This window comes from Marasmius oreades, chromosome 1 (assembly GCF_018924745.1).
Source record: "Marasmius oreades isolate 03SP1 chromosome 1, whole genome shotgun sequence".
Lineage (NCBI taxonomy): Eukaryota > Fungi > Basidiomycota > Agaricomycetes > Agaricales > Marasmiaceae > Marasmius > Marasmius oreades.
Genome location: NC_057323.1, coordinates 72480 through 97891, shown reverse-complemented (window position 1 = coordinate 97891; position 25412 = coordinate 72480). Strand labels below are relative to the sequence as shown.

The following is a 25412-nucleotide window of genomic DNA, read 5'->3' as shown; positions in this document are numbered from 1 at the left end:
GGGCACGCAAACGTGCTACCGCCCACCACGACTGTGGGTTTTCTGGAGACGCAGATTATGTTGACGTCTAGTTGGCTTTCTAGGGTCTCGATGTCTCGTACGGGACCATGTTCAATGGGAAGGAGAGGAGAAACTCGAATTTGAAGCTATTCGAGGCCAACTACTAGAATGTAGATGTCAATAAGACTACAAGAGCCACGGTCCCAACGAGTCGTCAAGCCCGAAGGCATTTGAATCGCCCGTATCAAAAAAATATATATGACGCAGCTCACAGAAACGTGTCATTGAGATTCGGGTTGTTGCAGGGCACGGTCCAGCGTTCACTCCGTGTGCCTCTCAGGTACGTATACTTCTATATAATATGAACGTTCCTATTCACTCTTATGTAGCTTTGTTGCTCTCCCCCTCCACTACACTCAATCATGTCATCCGATGCACAGGTCCTTCCCGGTTCGAGATCTTCAGAGCAATCGCTTTGGACATTGTTCAGAAGAACCGCGGTGAATCCGTTCATCATATCTTCCGTAAGTAAAAAAAATTCCCTTTTTCAGACGCTTACCCTTTTCGTTAACTGTCTAAAAAAACCAGCTCAGTCTATTTCTCTACGGCCTTTACATCCTCCTTTTCCGCATCTGCCTTGTATTACTCCGAAAGCGGAGGAAAATCGGAGGCAACTTATTCCATCGAATTTCTCTGACGACTCTGTTTGTTCTTGCTTCCATCGGAGTCCCGTTAGGGATGATGTATGATCTGCTTGCAGTGGCAGGCTCGTTTTGGGAACTTGCGCGCCCGGGGTTAAAGTTTCCGTTCCCGTTGGCGCGTTTAGAATTTGTTCTTCAGTGAGTGTTCCTGTCCTTCTATTTTGTTCGATTTGTCGACCGAATCTACAGGATCACTCGATATTTGATACTCTTTTTTATGGGGTGAGTGCCCACTCTAATCACGGGTTTGTCTTTGACTGATCGTCGTTCGTCCGTAAGCAAAGATTTACCGTCGACTGTATTCTGGTGCGCCCGCAATCCGAAATATTAAGTATATTCTCAATGCTCATTAGACGTTGTCCACAGATCTTTCGGTGTTATGTTATCTTTGGCTATCGAAGGAGGTTCTTTTTCGTACCTCTCATTCTCTGTATCGTCATTGATGGTAAGTTGGTGTACCATCCGAGCGAACTTCGTTTACTGACTCTGAACCTTGGTCCTCAGTGGGAGCCATAATCAGCGGAGTTTGGGACGCTGTGGAAACGAGGAAGATTGGGCATGATTCGGACCTCATGGATAACATATCCAACTCGTTTTTGGGCGCTAGCGCATTGTTTAATTTTGTGCTCACGGGCGCGATAGGTGAGTACTAGTAGAGGGCGTTTTTAATGATATTCGGTCGTTAACTTTCAATCGTAGCTGGTAAAATTTGGTCAGTCTTGCGTGGGAGTCTTGCCGTGGATGATTGGACGAAGAGACGGTTTAAAATGGTTGTTTCTATTGTGTCAGTGTCTCGTTGGCTTTTTTGTTTGCCTTTTTTTGTTGTTCAAGTGGATTGATACCCCTACTCTTGTTTTCCCCCCAACTTAAGGCTCGAATCGGGATTGCTGTACTCACTTACGATAGCTGTGATGATTGTTGGAGATCTCCTTGACGCGGAGACTTTTAATATTGCATCGATTATGACGCAGATTTCGGTGAGCGAACTGGGTTTTTCCATCTTTGGGGTAGTGGCTGGTTTTGACCTGCTTTTTTTTCTCTTTCCTTCATCAGGGAATCGCACCGACGCTTATGATTGTTCGTGCCAACATTAGTCGGGGTCTTGAAGACGAGGAAGACACTCAGTTCAATCTTAGTACTCGATTTGGTGTTAGTACCGGAAGCGCCACTGAGCGTAGCAAGTCAGGTGTTATGGTATTTACTACTCGTGAGGAGCCGTAGCAGTAGTGGGGGTTTCGTTTCTGTTTTAGTTGTGTAATCTTATTGTATGTAGTCCCATCATGTAATGAATTTTCCTCGGCTGCCTACCTACCTACACGTCTAATTAAAAATGAGGACTCTACCGTCGTGTCCCTGCCATACCTGATTGGTACTAGACTGAGGATATGTTGTCTTTCGCTGAGTCCTCGATCTACCTTTGATCTACCTTTAACAAACCTTCAATCTGGCATTGCCCACTTCAATCTCCAGCTTAAAGACTGATCAGCGCTACCGGCCACCCGGTAAATTAAGGGTACTCATGGGCGTTCGCTGCAAAAAATGACATCGATAAGTCAGTGCGTATGATTGATTGTTCAAATTTAATTTTACGAGGCATGTTGAGCGAGGAAGTCGTGGAATGCGAGACAAATTACAGTGGAAAAATGAGAGTAGTTGGAAAGCCGATAATCATTTGGTAGATAACGTGAGCGCTACACGACGTCTACTAGTAGAAGGCGAGAAGAGTAGGGTTAATTGCAGGTACAGTAGGATGTTTTTCGGGTTGGGCGGCGTAGAAGACCTGTATGGCCGCTTTCTCACGGCGTTTTTTGGGGGCTACGTTAGCTGCCACATGCCACGGTCCGGCCTGAGATTCACCGAAAAATGGTATTCCCGGTATATTCCGCCGGGTGCAGGTTAGGCCTACCCTCAAGCAGTCGCATGACCTATGTTGAACGCACTTTCAAATACAGTAGACGTCTGGTTTCTCCAGACCCAAGAACCCCGTAAGTCAGAATCGTTCAAGCCCTTTCGGTCAACTGACGCTTCCCATTCCCGAAATTCAGATCCATGCCGAGTACACCGAGTACAGACGCCTTTGGAAAGCATTCCGATAGCACGGACTCCGAGGGAACTTGAAGTTGGCCACTATCCACTGCCACCTATCTCGTTCCCTCCCCAACCATCATGATACGCTCATCAAAACCTTCGACTCGAAGACCGACAAGTTTAATCTTGAAATCAAATCAGGTTCTTTCAATCCACAAAAAGGATCTCAAGTACTAGTGTCGCCAAGTAGACACCGCATCGACACGGAAAACGGGAATACACCAACCACCAGGTTGTTACTCACCCTCCCTCCTTTCGCCGCAGAATCCGAGCAGCCACAAATCCATGCCGGTCTCGATCAGGGCAGGTACTGGATAGCGGGAAGGACATGCAGAACATGCATCATGTCAAACCTTGAAAGCGGGAACTAAGGGAGGGGTTCGCAAATGCTACAGCCTACCACGACCATGGGTTTTCTGGAGACGCTAATTTAGTCGACGTCTGTTTGAACCGGCTTCTAGGGTCTCGACGTCTCGTACAGGAAACCTACTTAGAAAGGTTCTTGTTTGGGAGGGAGGGGAGGAAGTCGATTTTGAAGTCATACGTTGACTCATGCTGACTATTCGGGGCCAAGTACCAGGTGGTAAGTGTCAATCTTTTCTCTGACATGTACAGTACGCTCAAGACAAGTCGTCAAGCCAGAAAACGTTTGAATCGTCCGTATCGGAAAATCGTCACCGATTATGATGCAGCTCATAGTAAAAGTGCAGCACTGACGATGTTGAAGATATATACCTTGACTGGCAGAACTTTTAACTCGGAAGCTCCATTGAAATTCGGGGTTGACCCGGGCACATTCAATAATTAATGCAACGTTTCAGTGTGCCGCTCAGGTACGAGGATCTGTTTACTTGTATATAATACGAAAGTTTCTATTCACTCTTATGTAGGCTTTGTTGCTCTCCCCCCCAACACCCCTGCCCTTACACTCAATGACATCCGATGTACAACCGCTTTGGACATTGTTCAGAAGAACCGCGGTGAATCCTCTCATCATATCTTCCGTAAGTAAAAAAGGTTCCCTTTTGTCAGAACGCGCTTTTTGTTAACCGTCTAAACCAGCTCGGTCTATTTCTATACGGTCTTTACATCCTCCTCTTCCGTATTTCCCTTGTACTACTCCGAAAGCGGGGGAAAACCCGAGGACATTCATTCCATCGAGTTTCTCTGACGACTCTTTTTGTTCTTGCTTCCATCGGAGTCCCGTTAGGGATGATGTTTGATCTGCTTGTCGTGGCAGGGTCGTTTTGGGAACTTGCACGGCCGGGGTTGGAGTTTCCGTTCCCGTTGGAGCGTTTACAACTTGTTCTTCAGTGAGTGTTCCTGTCCTTCTATGTTGTCACTATTTTTTGATTCGTCGAGGAATTTACAGGATCACTCGATATTTGATACTCTTTTTTATGGGGTGAGTGCCCACTTTAACCACGGGATTGTCTTTGACTGATCGACGTTCGTTCGTAAGCAAAGATTTACCGTCGACTGTATTCTGGTGCGCCCGCGATCCGAAATATTAAGTATATTCTCAATGCTCATTAGACGTTGTCCCCAGATCTTTCGGTGTTATGTTATCTTTGGCTATCGAAGGAGGTTCTTTTTCGTACCTCTCGTTCTCTGTATCGTCATTGATTGTAAGTTGATGAAAAACTACCTGTACACTTCGTTTACTGACTTCGAACGTTGGGTTTCAGTGGGAGCCATAATCACCGGAATTTGGGACGCTGTGGAAACGAAGAAGATTGAGAATGATCCGAATTGGGTTAACCTCCTGGATAATATAGCCAACTCGTTTTTGGGCGCTAGCGCATTGTTTAATTTCGTGCTCACGGGTGCGATAGGTGAGGGGACAGGCGTTTCGCTCTCTGATGATCTTGGTCGTTAATGAACTTTCAATCGCAGCTGGTAAAGTTTGGTCAGTCTTGCGTGGGAGTCTTGCTGTGGATGAATGGACGAAGAGACGGTTTAAAACGATTGTTTCTATTGTGTCAGTTGTCTCGTTGGCTTTTTGTTTCCCTTTTTTTGTTGCAACTTTCCCCTAATTCCTTTTGTTTACGGAAGGCTCGAATCGGGATTGCTGTATTCACTTACGATAGCTGTGATGATTGTTGGAAATCTCCTTGGCGCGGAGACGTTTGATATTGGATCGATTATGATGCAGACTTCGGTGAGCGGACTGGGTTTTTCGACCTTTGGGTAGTGGCTCATTTTCACCTGCTTTTTCACTCTTTCCTTCATCAGGGAATCGCACCGACGCTTATGATTGTTCGTGCCAACATTAGTCGGGGTCTTGAAGACGAGGAAGAGGATCAAGACACTCAGTTCAATCTTAGTACTCGATTTGGTGTTAGTACTGGAAGCGTTACTGAGCGTGAGGAAGGCAAGTCAGGTGTTATGGTATTGACTCGTGAGTCGTAGCGGCAGCGGGGGTTCCGTTTCTGGTCTAGCTGTGTAGTCTTATTGTATGTAGTCCATGGAGAGAACACTCGATAATATTGTTATGGCCTGTCCATCATTCCGGTCATGATGGTGGAAAAAACAGCCATACGTGATTGGCTAGGCTGAGGATTTTCTGACGCCGGGACTACAGGCAGCTTTGGTCTACTTGCCTTTAAAAAACCTTCGATCTTGCATTACGCCATTTCATAAAGTCTGATCATGTGCAGAACCACCCGGCAAATTAAGGGTGCTCATGGGCGTTCGCTTCAAAGAATGACATTGATGCTTACGAAAATATTTGGTTGTGTTTGACTGAATCCTTGGGGCACGTTTTTTTTTAACTAATTAGGTTGGACTCCTCCTCCGACGTCCATGCCACAAGCCTGCGACCCTTGCTTGCATTGTCAGACTTCCTATCATCTCCGATGTTTCCCTGCTTCATTCTCTATTTACTTCCGACATGGCGGTGATCCTGAGGGCCACATTCAGGTGGTTTTTGCCACGGTTTCCAGATGGCAGACACTAGCTTCCAGGCGCTGACACCGTACCATTGTGACGACCGACTGAAGGTTCCTCTGCTATCGAATTGCGGAATGTCTTTCGTGATGGAGGCGGAAGCGCAGAACAGTGTTTTTCCATGGACCACGAAATCCTGATTGAATGTTGAATCGTGGGGTGCTTGTTGAAAGTGGCGGTGAGACACGGTCTAAGCTGGTTTCAAAACATATGGGGAAACCGACTCACTGGGACCACCGGGTCCCCCGAGACAATGGCAGCTGGGTAATCCCAGACTCGAGAGGGTTGGTGTGCCGAGGCCGAAATTCCACCTTGCTGACGGAGAACAATTTACATGGCTCTTATTCAAGGCAACCTTCAGTCACACGATTCCTTACGATTCCTTGATGATCCTCGATGAAGGTCACGATTAGGTGGTCTATAACGTTATGCGAATAACGAAACCCATGATCGGGCCATGGATTTGTTTTCTTAAAACGTATCGTTCGATTGGCGTATGCTTGGGCCCGTCCACTTGCCACCTGCTTTGGCTCGTACACATGAGGCAATCGGGCAGCTTCAACCTTTATTTTACGGCATGACGCTCGTGCTTCAAAAGGCGTCGATTTCTTAACGCTTTCTCCCCACCTCCCCACTACTCACTCTCTTCCTCAGTCTTCATACTCGATGCCTGCTGTGAGTATTCTCGATCTTGTTCGTTTACTTCCGTGACATGCCATGTCTAACTTTTGAACCCTTGTAGTGCAGCAAATGCGATTACAGCACAAAACGGGGCGTGGACATGAAGCGACATTTGGCCACACATTTGAGTCCGGAAAAAAAGGCAGCGAAGTCAGTAATCAGTTTGCCTCGAACTCAGACAGCAATGCTAATACTATATCTCTCAGATCCTTTCACTGTACCTACCCAGAATGCGATTACAGGGCATTGCAGAAGTCGAACCTCGAGACTCACAAGAAAAAGCAGTGAGTCTTGTACTTTGCCTATACTCGGGTTGGGGGTTAATGTTTTCTTTTAGCACGGGGACAAAAGACCAGTGTTGTCCTGATTGCACTTTCCGGGCCTCCGACCCGGGTTCTCTGGTGCGCCACCGGAAGAATCGTCATCAATATAAGCCCCGTCAGCGCAAGCGTCAGAAAATTTCCAGCTCCCGTTCAGCGTCTAAGAGGTCGAGTTCTTCCAGGCCGATCAACGTTAGTACTCCTTTGAGCACCGCCACCCCACCATCACTTGCCCGGGCGACCCCTATCCAGGACTTTCAAGACTCGATGGCTCACCTCGACTCCACTGCATCTACCAGCAGCGGTTTCACGCTTCCTAGCTTCCAAGAAGCTTTCGGAGCCGATGCCCACTACGGCCTTGAGCCTGGTTCGCGTTTCGAATATGGCAATCGCTATCCTTCTTCTGGTGTGCGATACCAGCCTTACTATCATCACCGCTCGGATACCTTGCACCGCGACGGCTACCGGTACTCTCTTTCGTATGCCACGACTGCCACGACTGCCACGACTGGCTACCACTCGGATGTTGATTATGACTATTCGTCTTCTTCATCTGACTCTCCTCTCCAGGCTCGTGTCAGTGGCTCTCAGTTCGATGGAAACCGTGGTGGTTATTACTCTGACCATGGTGGAAGTGAAGTTCGTGGATATGACGTGGGAGATTATTCTATGTCGTACACGTATCCAACTCAGCTCCCCCCCTTTTGACTGGATATAAGTGCGCTTTTTGTTCTGGTTTACCATCATAACGATATACACACCGTCTCTTTCTTTTTTTCACTCTCTTTTTTCACTCTCTGATATATTTATATGAATTTTCTTTTTACACTTTCGAAATGACTTTTCTAAAGGGATGAATGATTCGGATGGGATAGTATGCAACGCCTCATTCCAGTATGTAATATAGGTAATTTATGAATTTATGAAGCTATGTCTATGCCAGACTGCTGCCATTGATTCCTGAGGATTCCCTGAAATCGTGTGTCCAACAATAAACAGTCGCGCGATCATCTTCAGCCTCGGAAATTCAACTTGTTTGCCACATAATCATTCCCCTGTCAGGCAAAGTTGGTATCAGGATTCAAAATGATGTTTTTGTGTACTAGTCCATGGGGGTACCGCGGATCGAACGCGGGACCTTCAAAATTTAAATTGCAGAAATGAATTCAACTTCAGTCTGTTGCTCTCCCAGCTGAGCTGTTTGATTTGTTATGAGTTGTGTAGTCTAGACAAAAGTAGGAACAAACAACTGTTACCGTACTAACACGCGCAGGGTGATCCATGGTTTTTTTCTTTCTCTTGATGACTAATAACTGTACAGTTTCAAAAAAAAAAGCTGCGGAGCGGTCGGAGATATCCGCATCAAAATCGCAAGTTTCTGCTTTCTTCTGCAACCGGTCGTGATTTCAACGGTATAAGTGTTCCACCTTTCGACTGACCCAAGCTGGAGAGTCCTCTGACATTTTGGTATCCCTAGGGCCTACTTTCAATGGGCATACTGCTATCTGACTGCTGCAGTCACACCGAGAGGTTGACGGTCCTTCTTTAAGGACTGCCTTTGCTAACATCGGTTCATTAGTTAATTACTTCCTTAACGAGGTTGTCGGTATCTATCATACCGTCAAGTGTATGGAAATCTCACCCTATTCAAATACGTGTGAAGAGAAGAATCACTCCGTCGAGAAAGGCCCTGATGTATTCGGTGGTCATGCTGAGCGAACCTTCATATACGAGAAGAGAACAGTCGATGAGTCGGTGAGGCATGTTTCGCTACTTTTCGTTCACCTCAATTGATTCTTGCTCACACGTCCCGTGAAAGCGCATCTCGCCGCCCATATTGGAACACCCTATGGTGGGAGAGAACCTGGCTGGTGAGTGAACCTATCGGTATGCCGGACTATTGTTGATTTCCTGCTGAACATTTTGCCTAGATCATCTACATAGCTGGGCTACCGCTTTCACCAACGCTACGTTAGTGCCACTCTCACCGGTTTCCTCTCGGGTGTTGACTAGTTCAATTCATTCTTTTAGCATCGCTGCATCACTGGAGATCGCCTAGATCAAAATCTGGTTTTCGCCCAGCAAGAACTCGATTCGTGGTTCAAGAATCGAAGCGGTGAGTTGCTGTGACCCGACCTATCCTTGTGATAATGGCCTTTCCATCAGGCTTGTACTCTGGCTTGCAACAAAGAACGCTTGCAATCACTCCACCATCTCTCACCTTCACGGATTCTGAACTCAAAGGCGTACTGAAGGAAGCGAGAGCGAACCTCACCGAGTTTGCTAGAGAATTCTCGAATGGAAATACTATGCTAGCTAAAGCTATATAGGCTTAGCATAAAATCGCAATCGATCAGAGGGACCTTTGGAGATTAGTCTCGGTAGGCTTTCCGCTGCAAATTACGCGTAACACTGAGATATCCACGAATTCATATCAGGATCAGCCTATAACGGCCCAAGGCCTTGGATCAACGTCCTCGAAGGAACTACACGTTGCTTCATTCTCTATTTACTTCCGACATGGCGGTTCATCCTGAGGGCCACATTGCGGTTTTTGCCGCGGCCCGGGTTTCCAGATGGCAGACTCTAGCAAGTTCCAGGCGCTGACACCGTACCACTGTGACGACCGACCTCAAGGTTCCTCTGCATGAAATTGCAGAATGTCGTTCGTGATGGGGGCGGGGGCACAGGACGAAATCCTGATTGAATATTGTGCTTGTTGCAAGTGGCGGTGAGACACGGTCCAAGCTGGTTTCAAGACATATGGGGAAACCGACTCACTGGATGGACCACCGGGTCCCCCGAGACAATGGCAGCTGGGTTATCCCCTGGGGTGTACCGAGGCCAAAATTCCACGGTGCTGACGGAGAACAAGTTACATGTCTCTTATTCAAGGTCAGCCTTCGGTCACACGATTCCCTGATGATCCTTGATGAAGCCACGATTAGGTGGTCTATAACGTTACGCGAATAATGAAAACTGATCGGGCCATGATTTGTTTTCTGAAAACGTATCTCTCGATTGACGTATGCTTGGGCCCGTCCACTTGCCACCTGCTTTGGCTGGTATACATGAGGCAATTGGGCAGCTTCAACCTTTATTTTACGGCATGACGCTCGTGCTTCAAAAGGCGTCGATTTCTTAACGCTTTCTCTCCACCTCCCCACCTCCCCACTACTCACTCTCTTCCTCAGTCTTCATACTCGATGCCTGCTGTGAGTATTCTCAATCTTGTTCGTTTACTTCCGTGACTTGCCATGTCTAACTTGAACCCTTATAGTCACGAGCCCGTTGCAGCAAATGCTCATTCAGCACAGGCCGGAGCGAGGACATGAAGCGGCATCGGGACACACATTTGAGTCCGGAAGCAAAGGCAGCGAAGTCAGTGACCAGATTGCCTGTGAACTCAGACAGCAATGCTAATACTACATCTCTCAGATCCTTTCACTGTACCTACCCTGAATGCGATTACAAGGCATTGCAGAAGTCGAACCTCGAGACTCACAAGAAAAAGCAGTGAGTCTTGTACTTTGCCTATACTCGGGTTGGGGGTTAATGTTTTCTTTTAGCACGGGGACAAGAGACCAGTGTTGTCCTGATTGCACTTTCCGAGCCTCCGACCCGGGTTCTCTGGTGCGCCACCGGAAGAATCGTCATCAATATAAGCCCCGTCAGCGCAAGCGTCAGAAAATTTCCAGCTCCCGTTCAGCGTCTAAGAGGTCGAGTTCTTCCAGGCCGATCAACGTTGGTACTCCTTTGAGCACCGCCACCCCACCATCACTTGCCCGGGCGACCCCTATCCAGGACTTTCAAGACTCGATGGCTCACCTCGACTCCACTGCATCTACCAGCAGCGGTTTCACGCTTCCTAGCTTCCAAGAAGCTTTCGGAGCCGATGCCCACTACGGCCTTGAGCCTGGTTCGCGTTTCGAATATGGCAATCGCTATCCTTCTTCTGGTGTGCGATACCAGCCATACTATCATCACCGCTCGGATACCTTGCACCGCGACGGCTACCGGTACTCTCTTTCGTATGCCACGACTGCCACGACTGCCACGACTGGCTACCACTCGGATGTTGATTATGACTATTCGTCTTCTTCATCTGACTCTCCTCTCCAGGCTCGTCACGGTGTCAGTGGCTCTCCGTTCGATGGAAACCGTGGTGGTTATTACCCTGTCCATGATGGAAGCGGAGTTCATGCCAGTGGGTACGATGTCGGAGGTTATTCTACGTCGTACACGTATCCAACTCAGCTCCCCCCCTTTTGACTGGATATAAGTGCGCTTTTCTTTTTCTTTTCTGGTTTACTATCATACGCGATATACGGACCGTTTTTTTTTCACTCTCTGATATATTCGTATGAACCTTTTCGTTTAAAACTTTCGAAATGACTTTTGTAAAGGGATGAATGATTCGGATGGGTTAGTGGACTTAGGCCCTGTTCGGTAAAAATAAGCTGCAGCTTATTCGCGGCTTATTCTCAGCTTATTCGCGCGCAGCTTATTCCTGTATTGTCACAGTGTGATAGACGGCTAGGTCCGAGTGACCGTAATGTAAACATGAATAAATATCATTGGCACATGGTATCAAGGAAAAGATGACTTGCCAGGCGGCGGCGAGACACAAACATCAAAATTCAAGGCATCATGGTAGATGCCCTTCTCTCAGCCCGACTCTGTAATCCTTTTCGGACCCCATGTTACAGCATACATCTTGTTGTTGGCCTGCTCAGGTGGTTTTGGTGACAATACTGACAATACTGACATTATAATCTACGAGGCGACGGTTAAAGCCACACCGTCGCGTTCTTGGTTGGTGCCGTGACCTTGCCGTCCAAGTGCCGCCAGTGTCAAGCCGACCTGCCAGGATTCCCACAACCTCTCTTGATTTCGGAAAGTCCCGCGGAAGAGCGTTGCGATGAGTCATTCAACGATTGTGTAAGCTGGTCACATTGAGTCACTATTTAGTAACATTTCCGTCACAATAAGCTGCGCACAATAAGCTGAGAATAAGCTGCGAATAAGCTGCAGCTTATTTTTACTGAACAGGGCCTTACTATGCAACTTGTTCAACTTGTTTGTAATATAGGTAAATCATGAATATATGTAACTATGTCTATGTCAGGTTGATGCCAGGCTGCTGCCATTGATTACTGAGGATCTCCTGAGAATCGACTGTCCAACACTTAAGTGCAGTAAAGAGTCGCGCGATCATCTTCAGTCTAGGAAATTCAACATGTTTGCCATGTAATCATACTCCTGTCAGGCAACGTTAGTATCAGAAGGGGCGTTCAAAATGATGTTTTGGGTAGTAAGCAAAACACTGCAATCTGTTTCCCTATGGGGGTACCACGGATTGAACATGGGACTTTCAGAATGAAGGCTTACATCAGTTTCAAAATTCGACGTGATGCACCTCGGACATCAAGTTCCTGTCTAAATTTTGTCTTCAGCTTCAATTGACTGTTAGAATAGCATCTCAACTATTTGCATCCAGTGAATTGAAATAAAATACTCACTTTTGAGTGTGGGAGAAGTGTGCCGGTGACAGGCTCAGCAAAAGTTGGGTATTTCAAAAAAATTTCCCACCTAAGCGAGTCACCGCCCCTTGGCCATCATAGGAAATTCAAAGTCTGACCGGTGCAAGCACATGACCGTCTTGTGTCCATACTGTACTATTTTGGGTTTTGATGTGTAAAGCACCGGGATATGTAACATATCATAAATCAGAGTGTTCCCGTCATTTTGTGGGCTCAAAGTTTTTTTACAAGCTTCTTAGAGTACATACGAGCTTGTATGTACAATTGTGGCCACCAGAATACCCAGGATCCAACAAGACAATTAAAATACAGTGAAGTGTCTGTGGTGATCATGGCGTGACAAGCCAGGAACAGTGTAATTCTTGTTGTAGAGTAGAAATATCAAGACATAGCAAGATGTAAACAACACTGATAAGGCTAAATACAAGTTTGTAGAGACGGGGGAGTGAAAGGTAGTGTAAAATAGGCAAAACAAGTCCCAAAAGTCCCCAATCGACTGGTAGGCGACAGCAAGGCTTGGCTGTGCAGAATGTCCTGTCAATGTCTTGCTGGACGTGACAATACGCGACAAAAAGTTTTGCACTTCTCATTCCACCCTCGGACACTCTCCGAGACTTTGTACAAGTCTCCTAAAATTCAGCTAAATTCAGGTTAACAATTTGAGCACTAATACACTGTTCTGGTCAAATTTTTAAGACAGTATGTGGTGTGTGTAAATGGATCTCAGATGTGTTGCATATCCCTACCCAGAATAGTACAGTATTGTATTTGTTGCACAGTGTTAAAACTCTGCTTGGCCGATGGTCACAAGATGTCAACTCGGTCAAAAACTTTTGTTCATACTGCGCAGTGATCCGTCCTTCTCACCTCGCTTTTTGACGGTTGAGATGAAATAACATGGAAAATGATTCTTCCAATTTTTGAAGCCAGTCAGTTGGCTGTCTGTTCTTCAAATAGCTCAACATTGACTTCTAACACTGAGTGTGATGGAAAACTACAAGGTTATTACCACAAAAACCACTAATTTTGTAAGGGAATCTTGACATCTAAAATATTAACACTGTCCACTATCCATTCCGTCAAAGTCTGAGCCAAAATCAACCCTAGAAGAAGTAGTAAAGGGCAAATTTGAAACACCTACCCCATTTGAGACACAGAGCCAAAAATAGTACCCCCCATTAGCAAAATGACAAAATGCTTTTTGCCTTTTTTAGGCTTTTTTCGACTTTTTGATGGCAGGCAAGTCACAAGACACTTTTTGTTACATTTTTAACTATATATAGATAAGGAAAGCTGTAATTCTACTTACTTCTATTTGCACATGCACACTCAGAACCGACTTGTCCCAAAAGGGACATCTATAGATTGCGGCTTGTCGGCTTTTCCATATTTTTGGTGGAGAAAAAGCCGAAAAAAACTGGACAAGCCAGCACTGTATGTTTACTGATGGGCCATATCTACAAGTTATGAGTTGTATATTATACCAAAAGTGGGAACAAACAACTGTTGCTCACACACACTCCTTTCTTGACGACTAATAACTGTACAGTAGGTAGGTCCAAAGTTAAATTTGTCAATCTGGGAGATACACTCTGCAAGAGTCGCAATAAAGGTGGGAAAAGAAAGTTGAGGCAGAGAGATGATCATTTTCTGATAATCTCATGGACTGAATCTTATCTTGGAACGATCACAATACAGATTGAAAAAGTATACAGACCCCTTGTTCCCACAAAATCATTCATGTATAAACTGGGTCTGATTGAAAAATCAATGGCTCATAACCTGTACAATGTAGATCAGCGCTCGAAATCATTGAATTGAGGCCAGTTATCATCTACAAGGGAACACAGGATAGCCTCAGAAAATATTAACAAAAGTTTGAGATGATGTCCCGGAGTAAAATTTCAGCTATCCGAAGGCCTCGTACGATTCCTTGATGAAAGTACGTGAACGCAAAATTGATAAACACAATATCGAAATCAAATATGTCCTCAGACGCCTCTGCTTGCAGCACCGGCCTGAGTATCATTTGGTCGAGGTGCCAATCACCTTGATCAACTCTGCCATAACGTAGCACAGAATTCCCTTGATGCAAACAGTGAACCTAAAGGTGATGAAAAATCAAGACAATGTTGTGAGCGAGCAGGAGAGGTCTCACCAATTGTGTCTGCGCACTCTCTGGCCATGTTTTTAAAGGAAGTGAATTTAGAGAATGCCCAATAGCAATCTCCATGATGAATCTGTTGACCATTCTTCCAGTGGGGAGGGTCACCTAGAGACTGTGAAGTAACAGGCTTAACAAATCCAAGAGAACCCCTGAAGGGAAACTACATACCTCATGAAAACCATATGCATGAGGTAACAGCGTGCCCTGCAAATATTCGAGCCTGTTGGAAACAGCATATTCCCGATGCATCATGTCATCAGTGAAATTGAGATTGAGGAGTCGTTCATTGGGACGTATGGGGTTGAAAAAGATATCATGATCACCCTTGAATGCTTCGTAGCCAGGTGCAGGAAGAAGGGCTTCATCAAACATCTTCAGGCATACTGCATTCCTCATTTTCGAGGTCTCCTTTTCATCTGCAGATGTCCACTTTAAGCGATCAAAAACTACTGGGGAAATTTTATTGTGCCCCGTCAGCAAAATTCCAGATATGCTGTAATGCCATTACAGCGTTCACGATCCAGTATAACAGGCAGGCCTAAGCTGCCCATTGTTATCTAATGTTGGGGGTTCATAACAGTCTCATGATACAGTCATGACACTGTTGTGAGACTGCCACAAACCCTCTATTTTGTTGCAACTTTTCAGGTGGATTTCAATCATTTGTAGTGGTTCGGAGTGGGTTGCAGAACATAGAATGAGTTTCAGAATTCACAGTGGGTCAGGAGAGTCGTGGCAGATTGCAGGGGTTGCTACGAATTGTAGAGCATGGTGTCACATTGTGGGGTTTAAAATGAGTAGTCTGGTTCAAACCAGATTGTAAGGATGGCAGTGGCTTTTCAGGCATACAACTGGGAGAGCAAATTATTTGAGCCATAATATTGTTACCAACTCGAGTCACCTCTAGGCCAAAAAGGGAATTGAACAAAGACTTATTGATGTATGTACACAATACATGCAAGCGTACACAAACTTCTACATAGTCAAGTGACCTTGGAGTCTATTACATATCGCAGTATACAATGATGCACACAACAACAGACAACACCTAAAAAGTGAACATGTTAGTATAGCTATAGTTGAATGATCATGGATAACTTACTGCCATGAAATTGAATGAAGTCTTGAGGATGATAGGAATGCTGTTGCAGGAGGTGCTTCTGGAAGAGATATGTGCAAGATGGGGGTACATAGAGGGAGGATGTCGACCAGGGCAGTTGAATAAAAGGAGGAGGCATCAAATAGATAAGATGATATATATGTGCATTGAACAAATGTTGGCGAGCTTAATAGAGAACAACACCACTTCTCAACAAGGGGACATTTACGAAAGTGGAGAGCACACACCTCAGTTCAACCACACTCTGACAATTGTTAAGCAATTTGAATCCACCATCTGACAGTGTTATTAATAATAGAACACCTATCAAGAAAGTGTGGGCAGAGGACATACCTACAGGAAGACCAGAGTGACACAGGCTAAGCTTGAACCACATGAGGAGATGGCAGTAGGGAACATTGATGTACGAGAGATGGTGGTGGTTGAGGGGAAAAGGACGGATGGGAAGAGGTTGAGTTGTTCAGCCTTTTATATTCTGTGGGGGCCTGTGTGCAGAAAGTGCCAAAAAGTCGTCATAAAGCCATCATGGTAGTAGATTATTGAGGACAGAAGTGGAGGAGTAGGGCAGAAAGCTTCAGAGACACATCGAGACGATGGAGGCAGGGGAAAAGGATTGTGGAAAGATTTGGCCACCACATTGTCTTTACAGTATCAACCAAGTCATCACCAAAAATATCGCAGTGACACTGGCCTGCCATAAAACAGAAGTAATTATGGTCTGAAGTCTGGATTCAAAAATGGAAATCCATACCCGGACAGTTATGACGACCACAACTTGTTGCTACAACTGTATTACCTTACGAAGTCCATAACTCATTGAGCACCTTACCACAAATTGGGAGTAAAACGACTTACTCCTACAATAGTATCAAGTTCCACCACTCTTACATCAGATTTCGTGACTGTTCCATTGGATTTTCATTAGCAGTAATTATATTACAACAGTATTTTAACTCGCAAAACTCATACTAGTAGTTTTATTGAGTCAGTCTAGATTGCAATATGTTATGAACCATTCACTTTTCTGGCCCACTGAAACATACTAACCAATGGACAGTCCCCTATAATTTTCTACCAACAAACTCTACTCAATTCCGCCATACACACAGCCTGTACAGCCTCGCTGAGTACCCCATGCTGAGTACCCCTCATTCCCCGAGGACTCTTTTACTAATTTTCCCAAGAAAACCCCTTTTCTGAGTGTACACCTCATCCCAGCAGCTTTTCATTACTAAATTCCTTCAAATAATACTTGTGCCGAGCATACATCTCATCTTTATTTCTTTGTACTTATTTACATAACTGTAGAGTATAAAACCCCTCAGGTTTCCTCTCAAAACCTCAGCCTAGATATTTTTTGTACCCTTTTCCCCCCAAGTTACCTATCTTCTGAACTCTTACTTCTTATTTTTACTACTGAATATACAATATCAACCTTACAAGCCCACTCACTGTGTGAACAACCTCATTTACAACCTCGTAACCTTGTTACAATCATCAACCCTCTTCAAAGTGTCATGAACTGAACCAGGGGTAGCACCTACTGTAGAAGGGACGGCATCGACAGAGGGAGACGACGGGGGAAAAGAAGGAAAGGCTCCTCATATTCGTACATAACTAGTACTATATAAGGAAATATGGAATATGAAATACGTCTATCTCGGGATGGACGGCGATGCCGGAGCGACCGCAGCCAACAACATTCGGCCAATCCTCAACACCTACCACCAACTTTTCTGCCTATAGAGTCAACTGCAGTTGGACTTGGCATACGATCAAGGGAAATATCATGTGAAATGGGTCAATTTATAGGAGAGTACTCCTAATCTTAGAGAAGGGGTCATCAGTATAGGAGTACAACCCTTTCTATTAGATAGGTATATAAGGAGTACTTAGTAGTAGATAGTTCCCTAGAATTTGATCTCCTTTGTCCTCCTTTGTCCTTTTGTCACTTCTCTGTCCTAATCCTCTATCCTTTCCTATCTTTGCCTTCTGCCTCTGCCCCATTCACTCTGTCACTCTATGTCGTCCAGGTTGCCTTTATTAGGGGACTCACCATCCAGTTGTGGTCTGGACTCGTCCTAGAGTCCCTTCTCTTGTGTTAGAGTATGGGATGGGGTATGCATGGATTAGGTATGTGGTACCCTACATTGGTGTATGTTGGGTACCATCTATCGTATACTCTCGTCGTCATTGGAGTACCAGCTCCTGAGGATACGGTCCTTGTCACAGGACGCTCTCATTGCTGGAGGTTTACTCTCATTATAGGAGTATGGTTCATCGTACGGTTCACCACATGGTTCACAGATATTCACAATATCGGACATTATCATTATCCATTCTCCTTGGTCGCCAGCTCTTGTCATCCTCTATTGCTGATAGGCTCATAGGATGGTTCACTAGCATTAGTCTGGAGTACGATCTCGTAGTAGGTCGGAGTATCGGGGGTTGGTACCCCTCGGAGTATGCCCTATGTTGGGGGTTGGGTTGTTTTAGGCACATGCTATCCTCAGCATCAGGGCTCGAGGCCTGGCATATGCATAGGTGGTTGAAACAAACGAGTCACTCTAGAACCAATGCACTCAACGAGGTGAGATTTTAAGTCTTACGCAGCAAGCGAGGTATGAACTGACACAACACTAAGGGAATTGAGAAGCAAAATGACTGCTAAAAACACTTACAAGTGAATAGAATGTATTAGAATTTGATTGGAACTAATAGAACCATTCTGAGGTCACAAAGATTATGAGGGACTAAGTACAGAGATATAAAATATATTCAAAGACTTAGAAAGTATGCTGGGGTTTGCTATGAGCTTGCGGGGCTGAGGGAAAAGCTTGAGGCACATGAAAAATGAGTAGCAAGGTAGAGAAAACACTACTATTGCAGAGAGAGAGTACAGAATACAGGGGGATAAAAAATAATAAGGCTATCGAGTTGAGACAGCTCGAGCTGCCTTTATACAAAATAAAGGGTTCTATGGAATATTCTATATATTATATTAATATAGTAGGTAAAGCAGCTGACTAGGCACATGACACAAGGTTGTATGCTAACGAATATTCCTGCAGAAGCTTTGGGACCAATATAGTATGCTATATTAAATAGTTGGTGGGTTTTTCTAACTGGAAGTGCCGAAATCACAAAAACAGGTTATGTGTCATGGTCATGGGGTATTATCCATGGAGTGGATAGTCGTACTAGGACAATTTGAGTGTAATTTAGAATATTCGAAAGAAAAGTTATGGCGGGTGACCTTTTTAGAATGAGGCAGGACGTGTGGTATTGACGTAACAACATGGACATGTGAGCGTGATGTGAGAGGTGATTGATACACATTGCATCATGACTGATTCGATTCGTGACAGCAGTTCACCCTCCTGACACAAAGACACCATTCAATCACCTTTGCTTTGCAAAAGATCACCATTAACATTGACCAACCTGCTGTACAAGTAGATACTCTAACCAGATACATTTTGCCTCTAATCCCCATTTTGTCCTGATAGTCATAGCAATAATGCGACTTAGTTGACTATGCTACAAGGTTCTTTTTGCACTTTAAACAGTGCTATGGAGCGATATTCATCGTATTGAGAACTAGTGTGAGCCTGAATTGCTAGTTAAAGCTAGTGCCACTAGTAGAATGTGCCGTAGGCGCAGCCAGAGCAGTTAGAGAGAACCGTAGATCATGTCAGAAAACTGTATGACTGTTCGAAACCTGTAGAACACTATGAGCAGAGGACTTAAGTGGTAATTCACTGAGTTCTACTCTCTACATTCTACTATGCACTGGCATATCAAGGGATTGTACTATTAGAAGACTTGTAGTCTTCACAGAACTGTTCATAGCAGAACTTAATGGAGTCAAAAGACCTTCATACTAGGAGTACCTACTTCAATGGGGGATTTAGTTGACAAGAAATCGGACATAAGACCACACAGACTAGGAGAAATTGGATTTGACCATAGATCAAGTCCCGATCTGAGGAAAAGACAAAAAGACATGATACAGATCCCAGATCACAGATAGAGTACCTAGGAACCAGGCAAGGATGAACAACAGATCTCAGGGTCTGCGCTGTTCATGTGCTATGGCAGTTCAGAACTCTGGATCCATATGCTGGAACTACTTGGACACACAAAGTCCATATGATTTGATAACGTCGAAATGCAGGATAAGGTCTGTAGGCAGGAAATACCATATGGTACGCCTATGTAGGTCCATTCTACATGTTGAAACAAGAATGAAGAACAGTCCAGACTGGTCCAAAATATATGATTTGAATATGGAAAAGCTCCATAGACAAGATTCTGCACATGTAGTGGTCCCTAGTGATAAGACTTTGCATGGATTCGTAGCTATGGTGCATTATTTTTAGAGATGAGACAAGTACTGATAGGATTACCAAGCTAGTGTAGAAGCAGTATAAAAGCAGCTCATGTACCCGTAGATAAAAAAGTACTACCCATGCATAGGAAAGTCCTGAGTGAGTTGCCTATGAGTAACTGCTCTTGACACCCAATAGAGAGATTTGCCCTGTCTTTGTGCAGGGAAATGATAAGATTTGATTTGAACATATGAGACCATCAAGGTCAAACTTGAGAACTATCTGTCTGTAGGCCACTGAGGTCTTGATTACCATTTTGTGGTCCATCAAGGGCAATAGTCTCCAATTGTTCGAATTAGTCTTACTGTAGACGACATTCACAGTCCCACTCTGTCCACTGGACATTAAACAGAGCTTCATACAAACCCTTTGAACCCTGTAGCTGTGGTGTTTTACACTTGCAGTTGCACATTGATTTTATAAGACCTTCATATGACCTTCATACGATATTGAGACTGTGATCTTGTGCATAACCTTTGCCAAGCAGTCCACCCTTGCAATCTTTCCTGGTGTGTAGAGTTATTGATAGACTTTACACGGAGGTTTACTAGTTTTTGGGTTGATTTGGTGTTGGTGCTACTTCCATAGCTCTGATATTAGGTTGACTCTTGAGTGGTATACTTTGCCCATTAGCGAGTCTGTGAATGTGCATGACTCCTAACACAATACTATTGTAAGTCTAATAAAATACTGTCAGAAAACTATTCTAACCCTATCTAACTGTAGTATTAAATTGTAAATGCTGCAACCCGTCATTGTGTGCAATGTACTGTAAAACATGTGCATTATGTTAATGATTATAGTGAATTTATTCTAATTTTTTTTACAATAACTCTTGTAACTTATATTAAAATTAAGCTTATTTTATACTATAGAAATTTCAGGATAATACCTAGAAGAATCAAAGTATACCACACATGGTTTATGTTAAAGTTATATAAAATTTACAGTAAGCCTTATTCAAAATTTATGCTAAAATATAAAGCAGATCAGATATAACATAAGTAAAGAGAAAATCCTAGCTTATTTATAGAATACTTATGCTAATATCTTCCCTCAGTATAATATTACTTTGAAGATAAAATAACTCATGTGCATTGTGCTAATATTTTCTCTCAGTATAATATTACTTTGAAGATAAAATAACTCATATACATTATACTATAGTTAATTAGACAAGATATAAAATAAGTTCAACATACTGTATTTGGATTATAGTAGTATTATGCTAAAGTATAAAAGTCTATTCAGACCACTCATTATGTTGTTAAAGAGTAAATCTAGTATAAATTCAATGTAAGTTCTATATGTTTTATTCTATTATCATGGTTAGAATAAATTGATAGTGTAATCAAAGATTATACACTGCACATATTATAGAAGAGTTATGCTAAGAGTTACTCAAGATGAGCATAAGCAAGCTATATAATGTTATACAAGTAGTATACAGATATGTACATCATATGCAGATAATATGTGAATATGCAAGTGATATGCGAATACATACACCATATGCAAGTAATATGCGGATATGCAGGTTATATGCAAATTGTTGATACATGGTGACCTGATTGTCACAGTCACCCTTTTTAGTCATCTTTCCTCGTGTTATTCTCCTCATCCTTTCACTATTATTGTGTCTGGTTGAGGAGCTTATACTCATGTTGTATCGTTATGCTCAGGTTCAAATTGATCTTCACCTACAGGTTATGGGCCTTCCTATATTTTGAAGATTGTTTGTTTTGGAACTAGTTGTGCATACACAGACACAGAATCACCACCCTTGTGGTCGTCTTTTCCAATCAACGGCGATATCACTTGAATCTCCAATCATGGCCTTTTTTGATTACAATCAACTACACCCAACAGACATTACAAGACCATTATCTCCAGATCACGAAAATCATCATACACAGCACTTCATGACACCACAATCAGTGCCCATTTGCTCGATCATTAATGATCAGCCGCAAAACCATTTGTTTCATCACTTGCACTCCTCTGCATCAGATCCTACTGGCATATGGAATGACCACATCACTGGATCAGCTTCATTTAATACTCATTCTTCAACATTTCCCTCTACCAATAATTTTCCAATGCCAATGACTGTGACTTCTTTAGATCATACCTCTTCTGATATTATATACCATCTGAACCTCTCTGCTTTTGATGATTACTGCAACTGACTGAACATGTTTGAACATACTTTTCCTCCAACTACTTTATTGCCTTCTCATTCTGCTCTGCTTCCTGTACTACATATTTATAATTCTCCTCACCATCTTCCTACATCTGCATCTGAACTTGTTTTCTGGTCTAAAAACCCATTTGTCAACAACACAACTCTTCCATCTGTCTCTAGCTACAATCCATTTTGAAACCATCAACAACATGCTTCACATTTTCCATCTTCTCATTCTCTTTCTTGTACCGTACATTTTGTAGACACTTCCAAAGCTGATCCTGGTTTGAACACTGGACATGAAACAGCCAGGAAGATCAAGGACATGATGCCAGTTCCGTTTAGCACTTTTAATCTGTTCAGCTCTATTCCAACTGCTCCCAGACATATACCTCCATTATCAGTCCAATCACATCCTCATTACCGAGTGCAACGTGTATCTCCTTCTTCGGTCTTGAATGTGATAGCCAAGATAAAGAAGATTGATCCACTTACATCTAAGAATGTCCTGGTATGGGATCAACAAGTGATGTCCCCAATTACACACTTACAGCTAAATGGGCCACATATGCAAATCTCCACTGTTGCACCTGTTTTGTGCAATACTCTAAAAGACTTCAATTTTTGCTTTTAAGAAAGAAGAACAGATAATATTTAGTGGAAATAAGAGGACTAGAGGTAGCCTGATCTGATAGTCAAAACCCTAGACCTCTGTTTGAAGGAAATTGAATAGAAAGAGGTCTTCAAGAAGAGTAATCTGAAACCTGTAGGACTTCAAGAAGACAGCTATTTCCAAACCTTCTATGTTCATTGGCCTCTCTGCCTTCAGTAACATGTTTTGGGTAATCAAGGGATATTATACTAATTTGTTTATGAGATTCAGTTGATCATAGCAACAGAAAGATGTGGAATGGAAGGGAGCAATCGAATATGCAGACCATGCATATGACTTCAGACTGGAAGAAAGAGGGGTTTGGACCTACAAGAATTGCACATGGTAGAAACTGAGAAGACTGAGAAGACTGAGGGAAGAAGAACATTATACTCAAAATCAAAGGAGAAATGGCCAAAGAAGGAAGTTCAATGTCTATTCCAATTCTTTTCTCATCTGAAATCAGAGATTCTGTAGAAAATCTGTTTATTATTTACTTTTCATATTTTCTAGTTCTCGAGCAGTATATAAGGAGCCCTGTAAAAGCTAGGATTCTTTAGTTAGTACTGCCCAAATTGTATGATTAAGCAGGAACTCTATTTGCCCTGACTCTGTCAGGGTGTGTTGGTTTTGGTCAGAACACAGATTTGGTTGACTCTGAGTGGTTTGGCTTGTCAGTTTTATTTGGAAACTGTCCACTTGGGGACATTTGGAATTTGGAATTTGGTTAAGTCCACTTGGGGGCTTTTGTCAGATTTGGTATTTGGTATTTTGTATAGTCTACTTGGGGACTCTAGGCACTTGCGCCATAACAGATTGTTCACGTTTCATAAGCCAAAGTAGGCTTCAGACTGTTAGATTCATAAATATATAAATAAAAACAGATTGGTAGTAGAGAATTCTACTATCTTGAACCAGACTTCAATATCAGAGTTAGTTTTGTCTCCATCTTGAGAGTTCAAAGAAGGCGTAACCTTCGACAAGCTGAACTTTCGAACCTCACTTTTAGAGAATACTAAGAGCAATAGATTTGTTGATCTATTTGCTTGGTGTGTTTTCTTGCATTACCACCTCTGAATGTCTTCATGGACATATACAATACTCCGATATGTTCACCTCCAGTACCGATCTTCACCTACATGAATATATACATCATACGCAAGTCATATATGGATATGTACATGATATACAAGTCATATATGGATATGTACATGATATACAAGTCACATGCAGATATGTATGTCATATGCAAGTAATATACAGATATGTTAATGGGCACTGGGAATGATATATCAACCTCTATCCTCAAGAACAAACCAACCTATCAATGTTATAGCTAGCACTAACAAATCAATCAATCCTCAACTAATATAGCTATCCCAGTTGTGAAGAGTCTAACACCCCAGAAGAATTGCAAGGGTGGAATTGCTCGTTAAAGGGTATGCTCTTATCTCAGAAAATATGTAATATCTCCAGCTAGGGAAAGCTAGCTCTTTGTTATAGCTATCTGTACTAAGCACTGAACAGCTAGTGGTTGTTGTAGTAGGTTCACTTTGTGTCCAGTGGACTTAGAATGGGAGAGTGGAAAGCTAAGAGCCCTCTGTGGACTATGAATCTTGATACGAAAACTGTTCTCTGAATTTGACCTCTGTTGGTCTGTCTCTGAATATCTCTGAATATCTCCGAACTGGTTCTCTGAAATTGCTCGCTCTTATCCAATCTCTTATCCAATCACTGATTTAATAGGGCAAATCTAATCTCTATTTGGAGGCTATACACGGGCAGTCACTTTCCTACACACTGGCAGTACTTGCTTGCCTTAACTATGGATACAGGCATAGTATATATACATTTTTGTACACTAGCTTATAAATCATCTTTGGGTGTGGCTGCCCATGCTGGATTCCTGCAGGCGATGTTGTCTTGCTTACTAACATAGTTAGCATATGCATCCTATCTCGCTAGAGCCTCTCTGCCGGGCATCTGCACATGGTCTGGAAGAGTCTAGATCTTAATGTCACTGGTCTCTATTCACCAGATATTCTCTTAGCGAGAATTCATATGGTTCAGCGCATGTAGTCTGATCCTCAATTCTATCTGAGAGCACTAGCTCTCTCCAGCCTGTCTGAAGACAGCCAACTCACTATCACTTGCACATGTTTGGATACCTCGCCGACTGCTCACACTTAACTTCATCTCGTTCCTGGTTCTGGTTATGTTTTTACTTCTTTCCATAGCATCTGGTCGGCCTGCCTGAACTGCTAGCACTCAACACTTCAGCACACCTTTCTCTAAGTCTGTCTTCATTCGAGAGCACTCGCTCTCTTTGCAGGAGTCTATTTAGACTTCGTTCTTCTTAGCTACAAGTCCAGTACTGAAGCATAAGCCTCAATATAATATCCCCTTAATTTCCTAGTGCATAGTAGTGTACAGAGAGTGGTCTTTGAATAGTGACCCCTCGCATAGCATCCTACAGTTTTCAGGCTACCTCTACGGGATGCTCTCTAGCTGTTTCTTAGCTGTACTAGCATACTCTACTAGCAGCCATAAGCTTTAGATAGCAGCTCGGGCTTACCCTAGTTCTCATACAATGTCTCTATCGTCCCAAAGCACTT

At 43.5% G+C, this 25412-nt stretch overlaps 6 protein-coding genes across 6 annotated transcripts; 5 read left to right on the top strand and 1 right to left on the bottom strand.

Annotated features, from left to right (window-relative positions):
• Nucleotides 1-738: 738 nt before the first annotated feature.
• Nucleotides 739-1922, top strand: E1B28_000026 (uncharacterized protein; the record flags this gene model as incomplete). Its single annotated transcript, XM_043145823.1, has 8 exons — nucleotides 739-839; nucleotides 891-923; nucleotides 986-1007; nucleotides 1068-1146; nucleotides 1206-1343; nucleotides 1401-1485; nucleotides 1573-1678; nucleotides 1755-1922. 8 exons carry the CDS (start codon nucleotides 739-741, stop codon nucleotides 1920-1922), a joined length of 732 nt encoding a protein of 243 aa, XP_043014522.1.
• Nucleotides 1923-3721: 1799 nt separating this feature from the next.
• Nucleotides 3722-5201, top strand: E1B28_000025 (uncharacterized protein; the record flags this gene model as incomplete). Its single annotated transcript, XM_043145822.1, has 9 exons — nucleotides 3722-3793; nucleotides 3852-4102; nucleotides 4162-4194; nucleotides 4257-4278; nucleotides 4339-4417; nucleotides 4478-4624; nucleotides 4686-4770; nucleotides 4845-4950; nucleotides 5025-5201. 9 exons carry the CDS (start codon nucleotides 3722-3724, stop codon nucleotides 5199-5201), a joined length of 972 nt encoding a protein of 323 aa, XP_043014521.1.
• Nucleotides 5202-5579: 378 nt separating this feature from the next.
• E1B28_000024 (uncharacterized protein) lies at nucleotides 5580-7624 on the top strand. The gene is made up of 4 exons (XM_043145821.1): nucleotides 5580-6413; nucleotides 6481-6569; nucleotides 6626-6703; nucleotides 6757-7624. Exons 1-4 carry the CDS (start codon nucleotides 6405-6407, stop codon nucleotides 7445-7447), a joined length of 867 nt encoding a protein of 288 aa, XP_043014520.1. The 5' UTR covers nucleotides 5580-6404; the 3' UTR covers nucleotides 7448-7624.
• A 744-nt stretch (nucleotides 7625-8368) lies between these two features.
• Nucleotides 8369-9069, top strand: E1B28_000023 (uncharacterized protein; the record flags this gene model as incomplete). Its single annotated transcript, XM_043145820.1, has 5 exons — nucleotides 8369-8494; nucleotides 8559-8610; nucleotides 8671-8714; nucleotides 8771-8855; nucleotides 8906-9069. The coding sequence occupies 5 exons, from the start codon at nucleotides 8369-8371 to the stop codon at nucleotides 9067-9069; spliced, it is 471 nt and encodes a 156-aa protein (XP_043014519.1).
• Nucleotides 9070-9770: 701 nt separating this feature from the next.
• Nucleotides 9771-11011, top strand: E1B28_000022 (uncharacterized protein; the record flags this gene model as incomplete). The annotated part of the gene is made up of 4 exons (XM_043145819.1): nucleotides 9771-9954; nucleotides 10020-10120; nucleotides 10178-10255; nucleotides 10309-11011. Exons 1-4 carry the CDS (start codon nucleotides 9946-9948, stop codon nucleotides 11009-11011), a joined length of 891 nt encoding a protein of 296 aa, XP_043014518.1. The 5' UTR covers nucleotides 9771-9945.
• Nucleotides 11012-14307: 3296 nt separating this feature from the next.
• On the bottom strand, nucleotides 14308-14845 carry E1B28_000021 (uncharacterized protein; the record flags this gene model as incomplete). The annotated part of the gene is made up of 3 exons (XM_043145818.1): nucleotides 14308-14386; nucleotides 14458-14561; nucleotides 14618-14845. The coding sequence occupies 3 exons, from the start codon at nucleotides 14843-14845 to the stop codon at nucleotides 14308-14310; spliced, it is 411 nt and encodes a 136-aa protein (XP_043014517.1).
• Nucleotides 14846-25412: the final 10567 nt, after the last annotated feature.